Source organism: Falco biarmicus, chromosome 5 (genome assembly GCF_023638135.1).
Source record: "Falco biarmicus isolate bFalBia1 chromosome 5, bFalBia1.pri, whole genome shotgun sequence".
Lineage (NCBI taxonomy): Eukaryota > Metazoa > Chordata > Aves > Falconiformes > Falconidae > Falco > Falco biarmicus.
The window spans coordinates 63,558,922-63,580,987 of NC_079292.1; the positions used below are offsets into that span (position 1 = coordinate 63,558,922).

At 39.7% G+C, this 22,066-nt stretch overlaps 1 protein-coding gene across 4 annotated transcripts in view; it reads left to right on the forward strand.

Annotated features, from left to right (window-relative positions):
- Positions 1 to 20,381, forward strand: part of KIAA1549 (KIAA1549 ortholog) — a 154,333-nt gene extending 133,952 nt beyond the window's left edge. For 2 of the 4 annotated variants that reach the window (XM_056340885.1, XM_056340886.1), the window contains 6 exons: positions 273 to 417; positions 2,062 to 2,295; positions 3,400 to 3,452; positions 7,269 to 7,414; positions 9,263 to 9,417; positions 14,516 to 20,381. In XM_056340885.1, coding sequence (XP_056196860.1) covers positions 273 to 417; positions 2,062 to 2,295; positions 3,400 to 3,452; positions 7,269 to 7,414; positions 9,263 to 9,417; positions 14,516 to 14,770 — 988 coding nt within the window. In that variant the 3' untranslated portion in view covers positions 14,771 to 20,381. Of the gene's footprint in view, positions 1 to 272; positions 418 to 2,061; positions 2,296 to 3,399; positions 3,453 to 7,268; positions 7,415 to 9,262; positions 9,418 to 12,935; positions 13,021 to 14,515 lie in introns of all 4 variants that reach the window. The other 2 variants (XR_008822140.1, XM_056340887.1) reach the window with 2 other exon arrangements.
- Positions 20,382 to 22,066: the final 1,685 nt, after the last annotated feature.

Genomic DNA, 22,066 nt, shown 5'->3' on the forward strand with positions numbered 1-22,066 from the left:
GGGAGTTTGAGGGAGGAATGGGACAGTTAGGAGAGCTGCCAATGAGCGAGTTGTTAGGAGAAGCTTGAGGAGAGTGATTCAAGGCTAACTAATGGGACTGGCATGAAAAACTGGGAAAGGGAACAGGAAACTGGGATAAGTCAAGGATGACTTGGAGGGAATGGGCAGAGTTCAACCTTGAGTGTAATGAAGAGAAAAACTGCAAAAAAAATGTGATTACCTTTGTCTTGTTTTTTTTTTTTCTTTCTGCTTTTTGTTTTCTTCCTGTTAAGTTCTCGTGCAAAACGTTCTCCTAAGCAACGTCGTCGACATCAGATAAATGGGAGTCCAATTGATGCAGAAAAGGACAGGTTAATCACAACTGACAGTGATGGGACATACAAAAGACCTCCAGGAGTCAATAATTCTGCATATATTGTATGTATGTCTCTTGAATGACAGGAGTTTTCTGATAATATTAATGACCTTTGTGACATTGGGAAGTTTTTTGGCCTTCTATGGTCTGTATAGCTAGTTTGGCACATGTAGTTGGCATGTAAATCAAAGTGAAACAATGATTTCCTTGGGAGCCTGTCAGTGTTAAGCAGTAATATTCTGCCAAGTATTCCTTGATAGTAAAGATGCCAAGGACCAAACCCTTGTTTTCATTAATGCCGCTGTATTATGCACATGAAAGTGCGCTCGGCATGTTTCACAATATCTTGAACATAGTTTCACTCTAGTCCAATTTGCTGGATGTTATGTATTTGTTACAGGAAATGTCATCCTTTGCTCTCACAGAGTGGAAGGCTCGGTTCCTTTCATGAGAAATTTTCTCATCTTTATAATGTGGGAATTAATTATTAATGAAAAAGAAACATGTCTTTGTACTACAGTAACTTGAAACAATTCTAGTACAATGTCTTGAAAATTAATTTTGTTTTCTGCCTAAAAAAGGCAAAGACACTGGAAAATGCTTCTGTTCAATCATATCCATGTGTCAAACTGTATTTAGGTATCTTTAACCACTTCTAAGCAGACTTTATTAAGCTTAATGCTAGTATTTGAAACCCCTGGACAGTTTTCATCTTGAAAGGTGGTTTAATAGTTTTAAAGATTTTCACCATTAGCTGTATATGCAGTCAGGTGACCACAGTGTCAATTTCTGCTGTTTCTCTCTGCCTTCAAACAAGAGTGTGATGATTTTAATGTTATGCTGCAGCAGAATGAATTATCATCTGAAGGTTTTTAATTAAGACATGTCACACAGCAAGCTCAGCCCTTTGGGCATCTGTAGCAAAACAGTACTCAGAATGCTAAGTTCCTGATAAAATAGAGGCTTTTGCATCTTTCTGACTGATTTTGCAGTCTGCAGCAATGGTAAGAATGAGCTTTGATAATAGGTCTGCTGCTGTAAAGCTCTTTTAATTTCCTGTTACTGATGAACAGGAAGCCCATGTGGTAAGATCCTAGGTAGTAATTGTGACGTATGCCTTCGATATTGCTGTTATGAAGCTCTTACGTGAATCCCATTCAGGTGGTGCACCCAAGTTCAAGTTCCGTGCAGGTAACCACTTAGTTGCTTTACAGCTCCCTTTGTGTGTTTTTCTAGGAGGCAATAATTGTTTAATATTACTACTGATGTGGTCAATTGTAAGCTGCAGACTGAAATAATTTCTTGGAACTGCAAAAGCTGCAGAGAATTCAAAGATGTAGACAGAGCTGATTGTCTTTTTCTGGGTGGGGTGAATGCTCTATGTATGACTTCATTATGTGTTTGCAAACCACAAGATTTCTGTTATAGCTGAGTAACTCCTGCGCAAAGCTCCGCTGCCTTATCTGAGATCAGAGTCTTTCAGATCACACTGAATGAAGTATTTGAACTGCTGGTGTTGTGTATGTGCATGCAGAAGTGGGCAGGGTAAGGGGCAGGTTTTGTCCGGCACTGGGACTTGGGCCATTTATCTCGTTGTGGTTCTGGCAAAGATGATGTTGCTCAGACATAAGGCCCACAGAGACTTGGAAGCTGGCTGGTTAGATCCACTCTGTGGCTTCCCTTCACCTTCTTTCCGTTTCCTCCAGTCTGATCCAGACTTGCCTCCTGAACCTCAGACATCATCTTCAGCTGATCTGGGAAAGTTCCCTGGCTTGCCTTCCCACCCAGTCTCCCAGTACATCCCACCTCAGCCATCCATTGAAGAGGCTCGGCAAACCATGCACTCGCTGCTGGATGATGCTTTTGCGCTGGTGGCTCCCAGCAGCCAAGCAGCCAATTCCACAGCCATTGCACCACCTGGGGTCTCTGCAGGACAGCCGGTAAACAACACTCCTGCTCGAGCAGAGAGGGGAACTATGTGTACCCAGTGGGGATCACATTATTGTCCAAGTCAGGCAGTAAACAACCCATTTAATGTGAGCGATGCAATTTAAAAGGCTTTTCTGGTCAGGTAGTTAGCATCAGTTGAGCCGTGGTCACTGTTATGGAGCCCTAGCTGTCAGGACTTACCACAAATGTGGAACAGTTTCTGGAACTAGGAAAAGTCAGAAATGATGGTCACAAGATGGTGAACTTGTATGGAGCCCTAGCTGTCAGGACTTACCACAAATGTGGAACAGTTTCTGGAACTAGGAAAAGTCAGAAATGATGGTCACAAGATGGTGAACTTGCTTTTTAAGCCATTTGGATTCTTTTCTCATCCCAGCCACAAGATAATATAGGAGTTTCCTCCTTTAGGATAACTTTTCTGTTCTTCTCAGTTATGATCTTCAGCAGATCAGTCTTATGTCCAAGAGTAAAACTTCCTATTTTTTTTTAATGTATGCGCTAGTTCATATTTTGACAGTGAGAAAAGAATGTATTTGACTTGGGCCATATTTTTCAATAGGGTATCCAGATGCTTTCAGGAGGTGAAAGATATGGAAGCAGTATTTCTGTGTATGATTTTTTGCATTTTATGGAGCACTGAGACACATGGATAGTATTTTAGGTCGTGTTCTACAGCCATTTAGTACAACTTCCATAATGCCATTGGACTGTTGAGTCTGAGCCCTATGGCCTCTCTGCTGCAGTCTGGTGCTTGTCGAGGTATAAAGAGATTTCCAAATGCAAAGCTTGGTTTGTTGGAAGTTTTAAGCTAAGTAGACATTAGAGCCCTTGATCTTCTGCAAGTGAGAGAAAGTATTTCTGAAATGTTTTTAAGACAAGACTCTGATCAGACAGGAGCGACTGCTAGCCCACTGTAGCGTTGATTCCCAGATCTTGTTGTGCTTCTGGTTTTGTAAAACGAAGCTCTTATGTCTGCAATCAAGTCACACATGCAGGCCTAGTGATCTCTGCCATTCATCACTTAAAAGGCTGACAGTGGACTTCCCAGGGTATGCATTTTGATTTTAATTTGGGTTTTTTCATTATTCTGACAGAGATATGTGGAATTTGGAATGACTCCGCCAACAGCACCAGGTCTCCTACCAAGGTAGCTTTTCACTGATAGAATTATCATTTATTATTTTCCTTGCAATTCCTCCAAAGTTCTTACTGGCACTGCTATATTATTATTCAAAGTACTGTGTAAATGAGAAGTAACAGGAGTCCAGATCCAGCCTGTATAATTTATTTATGTAGCATGAATGACATATGCATGCTGTGTGGAATCCAAGCCTCCATTTAAAAGAAATGTGTTTCTAGCCCCTTGGCTGTAGAGATATCCTTCCAAATATTGAGTAAACCACTGAGTTCCAGCTTTTAGAGAGCCTGAAACAGTTACTCAGATGCATGTAATTCTCCCAGTACTCTTGCTTTCATCTTGTTTCTGTAGCCTCAGGGCAACACTCACTCGCAAAAGCTTTCAGATGACGAACACATTCGTTCTATTTTTAACCAAGTTGAGAATACATTACAGAGCATGGTGACCCTCACGGAGAGAGTCTGCCTTACAGGGGTTTTATTATAAAATCAGGGGGCAAGAACAAGTTTTCCATCTTCTCCTGGCCTTGCTGCGGGAGAATCATGTAAAGAGAAGAAAACAGTTGTCCAGGTAACTGCTATTTCCACATTTGGTGTCTGTGTTTTAAACTACACGTGAAGTTGGACTCTTGAGTCTTGGTACCCACTGTGGTCGGACTTGTCTCACCCCCTCCAAGCTGCTGCAGCCAAGGTGCTAAAAGGGTGGCTTCGTGCTGCTCTTTTTTAAAGCTCACCATGTGAGATGAAATACCACTGGTATCCACATCATTCATTAGACTTCACCTAAAGTCTTCACTGCCTTGGAAACTTGGCGGTAAAATGGATCTGAAGAACTTTCTTTTATCTGTTGTTCTGCAACCTGATTTTGAAAGGACCAACTAGAAAAGGAAGAGTCTAAGCACATTTTCTTACTTAGGTCTTGGCTTGAAGGTGACAGTTTCAGTGTGAGTGGAGCATATGTGAAATAGCACGCAGTATGACGTGCAGTATATTTTTTGTAATTTAAGTTACCTTGAAGATTATGAGCTGTGAGACTGCCAGCACAAAGCATAACCAATTGTTTGTTATTGAGGATTTTCTCTTTGTTGGCCTGTTGTGGATTCAGGGAAAATGTGATAATTCAATCATGAAAGTGCTGTAACCCATGTTAATACAGCTGAGCAAGGTAGTGTCTTCGCAACATATTTTTTGCTCAAAAGTTTATCAACCTTTGGCATAGGCACTCTGGATTTCTGTAAGTTACAGATTAATGGCATCATTATTAATAGTTCAAATGCTTGCTTTGCCAGTACCGGCAGATAAAATTTAAAGGAATTCTTCCTGATAAGGTCAACAACTGTTGTAACTTTATTTAAAGTAGGTTTCCTAAAGCTTGATCAATAGAAAACAAGGAAGATTTGTCATGGTTGTGGAGTAGGGGTTATGCTCAAATTCAGAAGATAATGATAAACAAATTGTTAGAAACAGTGCACCAGTTAGAGGAAGGAAAAATGACCAGAGTTCAGTATAATTAGGTGGCATGTATCAACGTCATAGTCCATTGGCTTAAATATCCAATGTATAGAATAATAGTTGGGTGACCATACTGTTCCCTTCTCTGTACAAATGCAGTCAGAATCTTTAATGGAGTGGAACCAACCTGGGTTAAAAAAAAAAAATAATGAAGTGTAACCTAGGTCACGTAACAGCTAGGCAAACATAAAAGCACAATGAACAGCTCTTACCAGAAAATGAATATTGCGTCATGCAACAGAGATAGAGATACTTAGCCATAGTGGATTAGTGGTGTAAAATTGATTTTTGAGGCAGTATCTCCCCACTTGATTAAGTGGAGATTAATAATTTTTTTGAACGTGCCAAGATAAATTGAAGGTTGGGTCTCAGTCTGGAAATAGGAAGGAGCACTTGGAACGCCTGTATGATACAGATTCGAGCTATATCCCATTTTCAAACTCCTCTCCAAATTTAAAGAGTAGCTGTATTTGACTATTACAAAGAAGATTGAGAAAAGAAGGTGATGAGTTATTAAAAGTACACCTTACAAGTAAAAACCCATCAGCAATAAAGAATATACTTCCTGTCCTGTGAAAAATTGGCACAAAAATAATATATTTAGGGGGGTAATGTTGAGAAAATATCTTCTTTAGACATCAAAAAAGTGTAGTAATTTTTCAGCTACAGCATTCCAGCTCAGTACTGCAGGCATAAATGGCCAGATGATTACATCCTTTACTGGTTACAGTGATTAACATAACAGAAGGGATGTTGTTAAACATTACCTACCTGTTCAAGCATTTGTTTTAACTAGCTTGTATATCTGGTTGGAAATGTTTTCCTTTGGATCTGCTGACTGGAAAGGTGGTATTATATGTAAGGGAGCTAGGGAAATTTAGCTCTTCCACAATGTGATTGTTGCTGCCTAAACCCCTTACACATCCTCCATTTGATACTGTATGCCAAATAGCTAGTACTTTAATTTACAGTTACTTGTTTGTGCTTTATTAGGCTCTTATTTAGCTTTATTAGGCTATTTATTATTATGTCAACTTTCCTTTCTATCTGGCTGTCATACAGAGCTGGTTAGTTTTCCAAATAAAACATAAATCAAGAGTAGTTTGAATTAGATGCAGTCAAGGAATTTTCCTGTAAAACAAAAGGGTGTAAAATTGAGGTTTTGAGGAATAGGATAGGTTGTGGTCCTTAGCCTAGAAGGGTTTAAATGCCATTGTGGTAAAAAGCATATAAAACTCATCCCCAGTCCTCTGTGTAATTGCATGTGCCTGACTTAGGATGTTTGTCTCACTTTTTGCTTTCTTTATACTCACCAGTGAGAGGCTCCTGCAGAAAACGATTTAGTGAACCTAATCTTTTGGTTTGAATGCCTCTTGAGAAGCATGTCTCTCATCTTTGATCATACCTGGAGTCTGAGAGAGACTAACCCAAGCACCTGAAGTTTGGGCATCCACACCTCCACCATATTGACAGGAATCAATAATCCTTGAAAACTCAGCTGCCATCAGTCTTCTAAAATACCATCTCTCCATGCCAGGCTTAAGATATATTAGTAGGAAGCATAGGAAAAGCAGCATTTCCATCTCTACTCCCGTGTTGTGAAGGAATTACAGGGTTTCTTTTAGAAGTCCCATTACCTTGGCACAATTAACAAAGTTAGATGGATGACAGTTTCTGTTGTTAAGTCTTTACAGTAAATATGTGGCAACAGCTACCAGTGCCAGCCTGAATTACAGGAAATGTTAATTTTAGTATACATTGAATCCCTTCATATGTGCTAATGACAACTTTGAGTAGTTTGATGAATCTTAGAGGAAAGTTTTGAATATTTCCTGAAAAATTATTAGGGTCCTTGTTCATGAAATACGCATGCAATGAAGTTTGTATGATTTGATTTACACCAAAACTGTGTGCCCAGAAACTCTTTGAGTAAGAGTCAGAATTGTTGCTGAGGTAAGCAGCTGCAACACTACTGAAGTCTTATTTTTCTTTTATTTTCTTTTTTTCATTGAAGATATTTTTTTCCTGAAGGGGAAAACAAGATTCATGGCCTTTTTTCTGTGCTTTGAGGAGACTGCAACATATGAAAAAATGTGTAAAATTTTGTTAGGCTTTCTCCCATTCCTGTGCAGTGCTGCAGTGCAGGCCTTGAAGGAGGAATATATTCCTCAGATGTAATTATTTTCTTGAACCTTTAAGATTAAAATGTGTATTAAGAGGCATCATAAAGAGTTCTTTTATGAGGTACACCTGTGTTACTGTTTCTAATTAGGAAATTCACTTATTGTAATCTTGAGTCCTTACTTTTCCACAGGCAGAACTTTGGGCCAGGCTTTCTTCAACCTGCAGAGTTAATGCATCCAGACCAGCAACCACCTGAGGTTCAGTATTCCTCCAGAGGGATATACTCAGAGGAAATGCCATCAGTGGCACGGCCACGACCAGTTGGAAGCACTGCAGGTACACTTCACTTAAGTTGAATATGCAGTAAAATAACTGATCCTCTTGCGTATCTACTCTTACACTGAGGTCACCATTAAGATGTCATTTTCCTTCAGCTGCTACACTTGAAAGGTGGTCCTTGTCTTCACTGCCAAAAAAAAGTGATCACAAAATGAGGTTAACTTTACATCCCTAGGACCTTGCAGGAAAAGGCAGTGCTTTGCCACCTTTTTAGTATCTTACAAGCATTGGTTATTACACAGCATATTTGCAAAAAAACCCATTCTCTAAAGAATGGAAAATTACTTAATTGTTTTAGAGCATACAGTGTATGCTAACTTTCCACTGCCGAATATTTCTTGTGTGCTAAATGAGCTGAATGCATCCCAAATCAGCCTGCTAAGTAACAATTTTTTTAAATACTTCTATGCATCTTTATGTCTCATTTCTTTTCTGGAAATGTATGCCTGAAAGCAGAATATTTTAGCTTCTGATGGTATTGTCTATTGCTGCTGTCCCCTATGAAATCACCTTCCCTGATTCGGTTGTGAGATAATTTCCATAATGCTAATCAATGCTATCATGAATAAGATTCTAACATCACGTGGCAATTAAGCAGCAAACAGTGATTCTAAGAATAAAAGATTCTATTGTTATGCAAATTCAATAGTTAATTTTCTCCTAGAGAAATTTTTTTCTTTCTGGGGAGTTGAAAAAGACTGGAAATATGATCATATACTCATGTCAGAGGCCTAGTTTTGATAGCTGCCATCATCTTCCTGTACATGTTAAATGAATGAGGACGACAGGGATGTAGTGATTGTTGCAGTTTGATGATTATTTTATTGTCTGATTCACACTGTTCTCTAAATGTTCGTGTATATTCTGGCTTAAAGTTTGGAGGCAGTTCAGATGGTTAGTTCCTGCCCTTCAGCATAATTACCTGCAAATACCAAACTTCTCAAATACTGGGATTTTTTGAGAGGAAAATTGGACAGTTGGGGCACTTTCCTTCATGTAAATCACACTGGTTTTGTCTTTTCCTCCCTGTTTTGACATACACACACAGTTGTCTCTTATTTATCTGTGGATTTATTAAATGTATTCCATTTCTAAAGAATAATAAAACATAATAATAACAATAATAAAATAAATTGTGTTTTCCTGTGGGAAGAAATTCAGGGAAAAGGAAAGCTGGCATGTTATTACATGTCTCTTGCAATCAATGGTGGTGGCTATCCTTGCATGTGTTTGAAAGCAGTGGGAGGGGAGGGAAGGGAGGAGGTTAGCTTTCAGGCTGAAAGGAGATACAGTGTGTTCTGACCTTCTCATTAGTCAACGACAGCATAGTTTAATATTTAACCACAAAGCAAAGCTGAAAGACCCATATTCTTACATAGTCATGTATTTTATTCTTCTGAGAGATGGAATAGAAAGCAGTCTGGAGAGTTAGGGTCTTGCCAGTGTGATGCAAATAAGGTGTACCACAGGAGCAAATGTCTTCTCTTTGCTGCTGCGTAATTTACATGAAAGCATTGTCAGGGCTTTCGGTAAACGCTGTTTGGAAAGGGCTGGCATGTTTTCGGAATGAAGTGTAGTCCATGTCTGAGATGCATGTATCTCAACCTCTTCTTTCAGTGCAGTGGCAATGAAAAGGATCACACTCCAATGAACTGCAGAAAATTAACTTTTCCTTCCTTATTCTACACTGACAGCCTTCTTTCTGCTGATTTTTTTATTAATTGCACAGAAACAGAGCTCCACTTTCTTCTTGTCTCCTGATCCCAACAAAGTTTTATGTTGTCATTTGTCTGCCCTACAAACTTGACTGTGTATAAAGATGAAAAAACAATATTTGCTTTTAAGGTTCTCAGATACAGCACCTCACTCAGGTGGGAATTGCTAGCAGGATCGGAGGTCAACAAGTGGAGATCCCCTCAGGCAGAGCAGGGCATGGCCAGCCGGGGGGGCCAGGGTGGCCCCAGTACCGTGGAGAGGATGAATATGCTAGGCGAGATGCAGTGAGTACTGTGTTACACATTTGCATAGTTTCTGAAGTAGTGATATGTTCGGGTATTTTTTTTCCTGCATTACTGTTTGGAAATTTTTCCCCCTGGAATACTTTCAGTTGCTTCTCTGACATTCTTTGCTTTGCTCTTCAAACCCTTGTTAGCTCTTCTAACTTTCGCTTGCTGTTCTTTCACCTTTGCTTCTCTCTTAACTGCTTTCTCTCACTTTACCCTAACCTTTTTTTTTTTTCTCACTTGAGGCCTTCACCCATTAATTGCAGTTCACCCAGTTCTGCTTCTGAGCTCCAGCAGAGGTGGATACTACTTTCCATTTTCTTCTTTGAAATATGCCTCTCTGTATTTTGAGATTGAGTTCATTGTAAGTAGAAAAAAATAAATTGTCCCGGACTACCGTCCTGCTTTGTATGGGTATAGTTCTTTTGTCTTCTGTATGGGTGTTCAACAGCAGAAGTCAGGGCAACGTAATAAGGTACATACTTGCACATAACAGTAGAGGTGTTTCTAAACAAGGTATTTTCCTAGCCTCAATCAACAGGATGTGCTAAATTAATATGGATTCGTTTACCAGTGTTGCCTAGGCAGCCATCGTGCTTTCATGTTCTTGCCAGTGGTGCTTCTAGAGGTTGATGTTTCTGATTCACCCAGATGGTTGAGATTGAACATAGTGTATGGCCTTTCCAGGAAAGATACAGTTGCCTCCTACCAGTCCGTGTTTGATGTACTTGCATCCTGAAGCAGACTGACCCGTGGTAGCTTTACTGTAGTACTCTTGAGGACAACAACTTTATGCTGCTTCTTTTGCTCCTTTGCTTAAACTATCATTTTTCTGGTTTCTTCCTCGAGGGAGGAAGGAAGGGCAGTGTGTGTTCACACTACTTGAAGTTGCTTTGCGGTATTGCATGATCTCAAAATGGCTTTGCAGAAAGGAAATGCAATAGGATGGGCCTTATGTTTAGGTTTTGGTGAAACTGAGCTGCCACCCCTATAAAACTCGAGAGGAGTAGCGTAAAGCTTTTGAGAACTAGGCACACTAGAGACGAACTCTACTGATCCTATTCAAAAACTTTCACTGTCAAAGCCAAAAGATTATTTTGCAAAAAGATGCCTAATTTAACTTGCTCTCTGTGCTTGGAACTGTGGTATTTGAGTAAAAGAACATCATAATTTCAGGGTACATCTAGAAGAGCACTTGCATGAGAGATCTTTGTGTCTCTCCTGTTCCATTTTCAGAGGTTTCTCTAGGTTGCCATTCATTGCCTCTTCTTCTCTTTTGTCTGTCTTTTCTGAAAATTATTTTTCTTTTCTAGATTTGTGGGCCTTTCCCTTTTGGCCCCCAACTGCATGTTCAGCCATTACTTGCTTAATATTTTATTACTTGAATTGCTAACGTATGACTGAAAATTCACTTACGGATCCGTTATCTGAGATGCTGTTCAAAAAGTTGGTTTTGACATCAGTTCCCGCAGAACTTTCGAAGATTCATGGCCCAATACATTATGATTTGGTTGCAGTTTGCACCTTCAGTCACCATTTCAGATGGGTACAGGTCACCTCAATCCAGGCTGAATTCCTTTTAATTAGAGTTTAAACAGTTATTCAGCTTTGACAAACTTTTTGCTCACTGGTTGCTGCAGTTCATATGTTACTGCAATACGATCTTTTTTGATTTGTTGTGGGTTTGGTTTTTTTTTTTTTAAAAGGAAAGGAGGAGGTCATGGACCAAAACTATCTGAGTATGGTGTCATTTAGTTGCAGGAGAGCTCACCTAATGCCTGTACTTTCCTTTTCCTATGAGGAATTCTTTCTTTTTTTGCAAAGGATTATTTCCATTTTTAAAAAAGGGGGGAAAAAAAAGAAAAAAAGCATTATTAGATGAGCCCTAGTCTTACAGTTTTCTGTATTTAAATAATTACCTTCAGAGTTTGGATTCTTTCACTAGGATAGAACTCCAAATTTGTCTTTCCTCCTCTTGGAAAGGAGGTTTTACTTAACAACAGTCATGTTCCTTTATGGTGCACTCTTCAACTGATCCTTTGCAAACAGTCGTACCGTTTCCTCATTGTGAGGAGGTTTCTAAAGTTAAGCTCTGCATTTAGGAAGATCAGATCTAGAGCATTCCTCTCACCCACCAGCTCGAGAGGGATCTGCCCTTTTCCTCGCAGTATCCTCACCTCTCGTTCCTGCAGCCAACTTGATTTTTCCACTGGAATATTACCTCTCACTTGTATCTCCTGACCCAAAGCCAGTGTGCAGGTTACCATCAAGTCACCTTAATTCTCCATCTAGAAGGCCTAGGCAACCAAGATAATTACATCATTTCCTTGGCTGAGACAAAATACAATACTGAGCAAGTGGTCATTTGAGCAGCAGAACAAATGAAGCCTGGTTTCGTACAGATGTGTGTAGTGTCTTTTGTATCTCTACCTCCCTCCACCACCTGGCATCACCTATCCATCTGCACAATCCCCTATACTCTCCACTGTTCTCCCAAGTCTTCTCCAGGCTCTAATGTTTTACCCAAGCCACTCTTACCATTTTACTGTATGTTTTATACTCTGGGTACCCACTGTAGTGTCTCCAAACCATCTTAGTATACTTCAGGTTGTCTCTCATGTCCCTAGCTATCTCCTGTGAGATGCATGACAGTCCAGCCGAGTGCTGCCTAACTTGGCCTTTCTGCCACTCAGAAGCAGATTCAACGGTAACACAAATCAGGTTATTTCTGATTAGCTACCTATGCTTGTGAATTTTATAATCTGTATCTGTTCATACATACACATGTGTATGTGTGTGTGTATATTTACACATCCAATTCAGTTTAAATTTGCCACAGGGTTCAACATTCATTAAATGGAGATTAACATTCACAATGTGGTCTTATAAATCTTTATCCCTTAAGAAGGAAGATTCAATAAAGATTTTTGTCAATTCTTTTGTATTGCTGTTAATTATACAGAATTTTCTATATAAATATATATTATTTACAGATGCTATATAAAGCTACATATATAATATTCTATAAGATACCAATGGGTATTTCTGTTACTAAAGAAATCTAATTTTTTTAAAAAACAACCTTTTTACTCCCCTTATTTAGCTGTTGTAGTGTAGTATAGGTTAGATTTCTAAGCAAAATGTGGTTTTGAAAGTTCTCAGACTTGTTTAATTCTGGTGTTATATGTGAGATCAGAGAAATACACGCTTTTATTTTTCTGAGATACTTAAGGAAACTTTGATAGCCTTAATGTTAAAAAACAGTCACTGCAGTCATCAGATGTTCCTCTGAACCTAAGAAACCATTCTTACAATGGTAATTCAGTGCAGTGTGAGATAGGAGCTGAATTATGTAATGCATTTTAATGTGAAAGTAACCTGAAAGTAATTTAGGTTGCTGCTAAGACTCATGTCAAGGAATGTTTGCTTTTAATATATTTTTATGTCATCTCTTTTCTATAAACCCACGGAGTACTTGTCAGGTTTGCTAACTCTAGACTGCACATATGAATTAGTTTCAGGTTTCACTGCCGAATGAATAATTCTGAACAATCAAGAGACCCATTCATTCCTTTCTGATACTAAAATCGCCTCTGTTTTGTAAGTAGTAAGACAGGATGTTCCTTGGAAAACCTTCTTTACCTGTCATTCTTCTATCAAAGCCTCCTTTTCCTCCTAATCTCTCTCCCCAAATTAACTGTGTAAATGAGTGCTGTACATGAGCTGTGCAAGAGAGGCAGAATCTACTGTTAGTTCTACTTCATACAAAATGGCTTAGATTTTATTCATTTGTATTATGAGAGATGTTAAGGATCATACGCATGCATTTGTGTTCCCTACACATGGCTGCCACAGTCACACTAGGTCTCCCTTATCCTTCCCAAGCTCTGCTTTGTAATCCCTCCATTCCCCTCCCCCTCACCCCCAAATCCTCTTCTAGCTGACCTTGCTGTCCTTTCTTACCTCATCAGATTGCTTTCTCTGCTACCACTTAAGGCTTATCCACAGAGAAAGATAGTGATCATTAAATTGTGCTAACTGTGATCTGAACTTGCTGCAGCTAGCTGCTCCTGGTCCCCAGTGCAGACCCTTTGAAAGGGGATTATGCTGCTTTGCTCCCAGTTGTGCATTCAGCAGGGTGTGTTCGAGTCCTTTGTGTCCGGTGTTTTCTTCTGGCTGTCTCTCAGCCTTCAGCAATACGAGGCAAGAGGCAATGCTTGCTTTAGGGGTGTCAGCTGGAATTTAGATTTTCAAAATGTACCTTGTTTGTGTATATACTGGGAGCCAGTGCTGTCACCTGGTGTACTGTAAATCCATGCTTTGTTTTAGTGTAAGCAGATTATTTTTTTTCCAGATAGACAAGCCCATAAACTCAGGTTTCTGTTTTGTTTCTCTCTTGTTTTGTCAGAAAAAGTATGTTACTGAATAAATGCAGAATTAACCCCTTTCTACCCTGAAACAGTGATTGTCCCAAATCTGGGATAGTGTTTCTCAGATAGGTAAAACAGCTGTTGAGTATTGAAAAATCTAGTCTTTCCAATTGGAATAACTTTCTCCTGCTGCTGCTTTTGTTGACCATGTTTTCCTGGGCACTGGTCAGTCACAGGGTCCTCAGAAGTGCACTATCTGAACAGGCAAGCCAGGCAGAGAAGGGGAAGGTGAAAGCAGTAGTGTCTTTATTTATAAATATTATGGAGAAATGACAGCTGAGAGTGATTTGCCTGTTGTCTCTTAGGAAGTGATGCAAAGGCAAGGAAAGAGAAGCCTATTCTGCTGACTTCCAGTTCTGTGTTTTTATTCCGGACTTCTGAACCTAAACATACCATAGATTAGAAGGGGGGTCAGACTTCTTAATGGATGCTCAAAGAGATTTTGAAAAATCCCTGAACTTGAGGCAGTCCAGCAATTTTTGTGTACCCTTGTTTTGTGCTCCATAAGAGGAATCACTCATGCATACAACAGAAGAACAGTGGCAGCAGATAGAAGCATCTCCATGTTGCTTTCCCTCTGTTCTTTGCCTTTTTGCTTTCTTGTTTTTTTCTGGGATTATTATGTTTGTTCACAGAGTACAATAATGCTTTCTACCTTTTTCCAGACGCGTATGCCTGGACACCAAGAATATTCCTCCTCACCAGTATTCCAGATGCCGAGGACTTCAGCCAGGCAGCCCTCAGCACCCCCTGCTCAGCTTCCACACAACAGCCTTCAGGGCCAGGGCCTTTGCTACACCACCAGTTCCACTGAGGACCTCCAGCCAGGTCACTCTTCAGCCTCTCTCATCAAAGCAATTAGAGAAGAACTTCTACGACTCTCTCAGAAACAGACAACAGTGCAGAACTTCCATAGTTGATTTAGCATTCCCTTGCAAATCTGCCAGGTATCTGCTTCCTATGGAAGCAAAGACTTAGAGGAAATCAGCAATGTTGTTCTCTCAAAAGAATAAACTTTCACAGCTCTTGTGACAGCACTCTGGAAAATATGAAAAAGGCAGCAAAAATGAGGATAGTAAGGAGAGATGGGGGACAAACAGTGAAAATCATCAGTGTCATCACAAGTAATATTAATTAATCTGCTAATATTACGGTGCTCCTCTTCTCTCCCTACCCTCATTCAACCTAACTCATAAGTAAAATCTTAAGTCAAGATCTCAACTCTCCAGCAACAAAAAAAATCACGGGAACAAACTCCAAGTCTGATAGACTCCTTTTTCTGAGGAAGTAGGTGAAGGTTTGAATAAACCAAGATGACATTTTGCAAGAGATTACAAGTATTCTGATCTCTCCAGTGCTTATGGGGAACTGGTTTGTGTTGTGTTCTGCAAGATTACAAACTGTATCAGCTAGAAGGTGTTGAAGGTGTGATCCTACATATGAATCACTTTGGTTGTCAGAAACAATGGGACTACTTAGAATAAAAGTCTTTATGAGCAGCTTGTAACAAACTGGAACAATAATTGTTACAGCTCTATGCTTCTGAATGGAGCTACCCTCTGCACTCTTCCTTGTTTTCCTTCTGGTGCTGAAGCTTCAAGTGTTCCTTCATCTTCAATGTTTGCAAAGTGAAACATTGGCCTTGTATAACTAAGAAAATATCTGTAGACTCATTCAGGCTGGAAAAACAAAGCAAAGCATCCAAACAGAAAGGGCTTGGTATTTATTTTGTTTTAAAATTATTGAAAACTGGGAGAGAAACACTCAGCCACAGTTGAATTTGGGGAAATACGTATGTGCATCTTTAAAAAATATATTAACCTGCTCTTGCAAGACCAGCGATAGAATATTGCCACTCTGTATTTTGCTTTGTGGACAGAAACCAATCCAGCCTGACTGGTACAGGGTCACCAGCATTACGTTATAAATTGATGTCCTAAATCATTGCTTATGTTTGGATCTGAATAATTTTAGTGAAAGTCAGTGACAGTTTAGAGCATTAACATAGGCTTAGATTTGAGATTTTGAGACAGTTTCTATATTTATATTTGTTTCCACTGTCCCTTTGGACAAAGGGTAAGCATTATCCCCATGGTAAGAATGGTATGTGCCATGGAACTGTTTGTCACTGTTTTTTCCAGAGTTTTAATTTAACATTAGCTATGAATTTACTAATATTTGGCCATTGCATAACTGTAACTGACAATAATACATACAGAAATTTTACTTAAGTCATGATTTGTTGGAGCGTTTTTATTTTCAGATCAGACTGAACTAAAGCTAACAAACTGGCACAGAGATGGAGGGTAAGCTCAATGTTTGTGAGGAGGCTTGGGAGCCTTGCCCTAGAAAAATGAAAAGCAAAACTATTTGGTGCTACAGCGTGGTTATTTCAAACACTAGCAGATGGTAGTGGTAAAAGGTCTAAGAACAGTCGTCCACCAAAGAGATCATTGGGCAGATCTCCGGGGTGGGGTTGCATTTGCCTTGCTTACTGGGATAGGAATGGCATTGGTACAACACAGGTATATAGCACTGGTATGGTGTGGTGGTCTTTGGCTACCAAATCTGTTCCTGGTTCTAGTGCACAGTTCAACAATTGTAACAGGTCTAACTCAGACTGAACTGAAAACAGGTAGGAGGACACCATGGAAGAACCCATGCACCTTGTTCATGAAGTGTGTACATAATACCCATTGCCCAAGCAAAAACTAGGAAGCAACTGACTGCTCACTGATGTGGGGAGAAAAGGTGGTGTGTTTCCCCTCTTCATTAGGAAGCTCAGTTGTTTTTCTGTTTACAAAAGTCTGTAGGAAATGTTTTGAGAAACTTACTACAGTGAAGTAGTCTAATTTTCAGTTCCCTGGCCAATACTTAAATCCTTCATGGGTATACTGGTTGAGGTTTGAATGGAGTCAGAACACCAGCATGGTTGTGAACAGTGGTACCAACCAACAACATAGATTGTTATGTTTGGAATTTTTTAAGCTTTTTATGTGATAATCACTTCTAGAATAAAAATAAAGAAGCATTTATTGTCTGCCAAGTATGTAAACAAGGACGTTGCCAAATACTCCTGCAAAATGTCAGGTTTTGCAGAATCAAGAATGTATCAGGCAATGTTCATTTGGTCTTTTTGACAATGTTGAAAACTGACTGCTCCTAAGCGTTCCCATTGAAACCATCTCTTTCAGAGCCAACATCCTTCTCCTGCTTAATTCTGCAGTGAGGTCAGAGGCCAGCACTTATAATATTAGCATGTTACTGTGACTTCATTTCAAGAAAATGTGGGCTTCTAGAAGTTCATTGTTTGACTGCTGGTCCCAGCTATTTAGAAGGAATATGAAATAAGAGCTTTGAAAATTAGAGGTACTTAAGTAATTTCTCATTCATTTTTGCTAGTGATGGTGATGCTATTGTGATACTCCATCTTTTTATGTTTGGAAAAATAACTTCTTCAGTCCCAAATCTACTGAAGAATATGGGACACAGGACAGAGACATACTGGTAAATAGAGGAGGCTGTCTGATGTAAAAAACCCTCTCTAAAACCGTACAAGTTCATGGAGCAGGACAGTAAAATATAAGGAGTCAGAAAGTTGTGTTTGGAAGTTACTGCCTGATCCACAGGTTCACAGAAAGTGGTATGGCATAGTCTGTATCTTCATAGAGTAAAAAAAGTAATGTAAAAGGCACCAGTTCCAAGGCTGGTCTTAACAAGGGAGACCCACACTTCACTTTCTGCAGCTACAGGAAAAGCTGAGTTTTTCATGTGCTACGAAAGGACTCTGTGGGATGCATGTGCCAAAATGTGTCTTTCCACTAGGGAATTCAGGGGAAAAAGTCTGTGAGTTTCTGCAACCCCATGTGCTTGAGCTCTTTTGCCAGTTTTTTTTTATTGCCCTATTAAAAGGGGGATGGGGAACAACCCACAAACCTTTTTTTCTGAAACTTAAAGTATCCTAAATTTAAGTATCTGTTAAAGAATCTACCAGTTTCTGAAAACACTGATCAGATGGAAGCTGGTACAGGCACAGAAAGCTGTTACCAACAGTTACATCCATTTCCATGACTAAACCATCTGGTTCATGGAATTCTCAGCCTCTTCTCTTCCTTCACAATTTTCCTTGACATTTGTGTTTAGTCTGTGTTTAGTTTGGCATATAGAAGTACTTGGCGAGATGAGAGCTATGTAATTTAGCTTGGTTGGTTTGCTTTTCCTTTTCATGGCCAAGTTGTTGACCTCTAGCCTGATTCTTGGTTATCTTTGGAGCTAAGGGAGACTTTACAATTATTTTTCATGCACTCGGATTGAATGGTGGGGCGTGCCTCAGTACTGTAAAGTATTTTCTACCAGGATGTAACGCATGGTCCTGTCAGTGACAATGGGCATGAGACTCGGAGGAAAACCTTGCCTTTAGGAGTGACTAGCGTAGGTGCTGGACTCACAATGTTAAATATGCACACTTTGAAGCAGTAAGTGGAATTTCACTGACCCTTTGCAATGTACTGTGCTTGCAGTGGTTTGGAACAGGCTTCATGTATAGTGGTTGGAGAGCAGCAGCATTGCACAAGATCTGTATATCACCTCTGCACCCAAATTTGCGAGTAGTTAGCTACGCCAGTGTCATGCACCTTTATGCATGCTCATAAATACATAAATAGATTCATCCTGCAAAAGTGCGTGTTCCTACCATGTGCTGAAGCTAGTGCCTTTAAATCAGACCACTGACAGCAGGGTTACAGCGTTATCTTAGAAAGAGGCTGTTTACAGGGATCGTAACTTCCCAAGAACCAAAACAGCTGATGCTGTTGTGTGTTAACTCACAGCTTGAAAACACCTAAGGAAGGTGGATTACGCACAGAAGCTATTATGTATTCGAGCCCAAGTGAAGTCACCAGTTTTGTGGTGTGGATGGTAGCAAGTAGCTGAACTAACTTTTTAAAATATTTTTTTTAAACTCTTTATCCTCACTACATTCTCCCCTTTTCCAACTTTAACAATTTTTCAGCTCCAGGAAGAAATGGGCATTTCCCATTCCATGCTTTGTCTAGCAGTTCTTTGTTAACAGGTGCCAGTCCTTGAAAAAAAACAACCAACCCTATTGTGGCAGAGAGCTTTGAAGTGACAGGATGAAGAACATTTATGACTTTGAGGTGGGAACATGTTGCAGGCCATATTTTTGCAGCAGCAAAGAAATAAATGGATTTTTTAAAAAAAAAAACAACCAAAAACCACCTGTTTGGTGTTTTCTGAATATGGACAAAAAGCTGGAAATGGATTAAAACAAAAATGATGAGATGTAATTATCAGAAGGAAAAGGAGAGCAACCAGGACTCCAGGACCACCTGTGACAGTGCACTAAAAAAGAGAAAATCCTGGCGGGGCTCCCCCTACCTCCACTCAAGCTGATTCCATACCACAGCCCCTCTTCTGTGCAGACCTCACGAATCGCAATGCTCATTTGTACAAGTGAGGAACATCTCTCAGCAGTGAGACTCCCCAAAACAGTTCACCAAGGCGGTAGAGATTCTCCAGGACTGCTTAGATGTGCCTAGAGAAATGCAGCAGCTTTTAAGTGCTTAAATGTGGATATAAAAATCCATTTCCTTTTTGTGGTGGGAATCTTTTCCTGCTTCCTGTTATATTTTATTTTAAAATGGGGGGAAAGCCTTGGGGATGTATCCTGTTGTCACCAGTCTGTTGTCATTCATGTATTCCACTATCTGTACGTCCTAAATACTGAGGAAGCAGAAATTAGGAGTAAAAGTTTTTGGCTGATGAAGATTCTCTGTAATTTTGCAGTATTTTGGTGTGAATGCACTGGAGTGCTGGAAAAGTCTGGTATCGCTTGTATAGTGAGGGTCCCTTGAAATGCAGCTTGTGTCAGAAAGAGGACTGTAAATATTTTCTTCTGTATCTCTGGCACTAATTCAGTGAGGGCAGAACAAGCTCCGCTCATACCAATAGGACTGGTAATTCAGATCCAAATGTTGGTCTACATATTGTCCCTGGTTGCATCTGCATGGCTTCCACTGAAAAACATTTAGTTGTGTGTATAATTTGGGAGGAGAATTTATCCTACAAATTCTTCAGCACAGTTTGGGATGCACTTGGCAAGACGTGTCTAGCTTTGACGTACAAGTCCTAGGGTGAGTTACTCACCCTGAGAATAAGAAACTTGAAAAGCATAAATCCTGTGGAGTTCCACTGCCTTCATAAAGAGACTCTTCCGGAGTAGAGCTGCAGTCGTGTGAATCCCACTGAAGACTGATAGATGATAAAAAAAAGTTACATTAGTACTAGAAAAATTCACATTTCTTTGCACTTCATAGTTTGTAGAGCTGGAATGTTTTGTCTTGATTTCATGTTACTTTTTCTTGATACTCTTTACACTTAAAGTATGTATTTTCCTTTGTAATGGCCACTCCTGTTTAGTTTTGAGTAGTTCTTACTCCATAACTGGAATTTATGTTTAGGCTGTTACATCTTGCCTTAATCAGAATAAAATGTTGGCACATTTGAACAGAATGCTCTGATGAGTCTTTTGAAATGAATGCTAAACCCCCACGGATCCCTGACGTGATGGTTTTCAGGTTCACTTACAGTAATCCTCTTATTGCCACATGCAAAGCAGGCGAAGGAAATGTGAATTAAGGGAGTAGAAAAGAGACTGAAAGATGAAAATTATTGTTTTGCATTTCCAATTATATTCTAACGTACACACTTCTTAAGAGCTCTGTCATGTTTCCATGAAAACTTCTCTAAGATTTCCACCCCAAGGCTTCTCGGAAGTTGTTTTTCTCATCCAGGCTGTTTGAATGTTTTGGTGCTGTGCATGATTTAAAAGTGGGAGCTGGATATTGTCTCGTGTTTCAGGAAGAAATGCTTATATTCAAGGAAAATTAATGCAGTGTTGTGTTTGGCAATGTGCTGCGCTCTTTTGGTCCTGAAATGCTGATCTGAAAGAAACTTGACTAAAGAAGTAGGAATTTAAAAACTACTGCAATGATAAAAGCTTCCTGATATTTTATTTTTGGACTTAAGGAAGCAGGAGAAAGAATTGTAGATTAGCCACTATTAGTAGTACTTCAGCAGAGTTGTTAAATATGAAGTTGTTGAAATTTGGCACAATACAGGCGATCTGGGCATCCACCATCTCATGAACTGATAACCAGATTTGTTGGTCCACGCTATTTGTGGATAAAATGGTTTCAGGTAAGGTGCCTTGCATTTTGTGTGGAGTAATTCCTGTCAAGCATTTCCATGGATGAGAAATTGATCCTTATAATCGTTGATCCTTATGATAGCTTCTGTCTTCAGGCTTGATGATGGCAGCTTTAAACAAGAACACTTCAGAAATTCAAGATGAGAAATGAGGAATCTCCTGTTTAGGGAATTTGTAGATGAGTGGTCACGTATTTATGTTATTGCTGCATCTTCCTATACTTTGCTGCCACGTGGAAGAAAATCTGATAGGGCGCTGGAAACTCCATTTTTGCTTTTGCAGAGTAGAACTGCAAAGAAGTGAAGAGAAGTTGTCACTTCCAGCAGCCAGCATCACCGATGCAATACTGCCTACAATCTTACTTCTGCCTGGGAGCAGAGAGCAGTGTTTCCCACAGCTTTGCACTGAAGCAGCACTCAGCGCTAGTGCCAACGAGAATTATTTATTCTTCTTTATTTAAGGATAAACTAGTGTCCCTTACCTAACGTTATCACGTGCCTGTAGGAGATGTTAGTGTAGCTCAGCTAAAGCATGGTGATTCCCTCATATATTTGAGGCCAGAGAGTTGCCACATTAGAACTGAATTTTGTTGGACTGATCTGGTTTAAATACACAGTATGTAGAAATGCCATGAAGGAGAAACAGTCTAGCAGAGATCGCTTTGCAGGTGTCTCCCTTCTCTTCCCCCATTTAGACGAAGCAGACAGAGCTGTAGAGGACCTGAAGAAGTACTGTAACTTTTGTTCCAGAAGGTAACACTGAAAATCTAATTTGGCTTCATATTTAATCATGTGATCTGGAAACTACAAGCTAAGAAAGGTGGTTTGGGTTCTCCCAGTGACTCGCCAGCTGCAGCTCTATATTGTTTATTCTTTATTAGATAAATCAAAGAGACTGGGAAAGCCACTGACAGGGCATTAATAAAAAGAACTTGGTGAAGAGAAGCCATCAGAAAAGAGGCAGAGCTTACAGAAATGCAATCAACTGG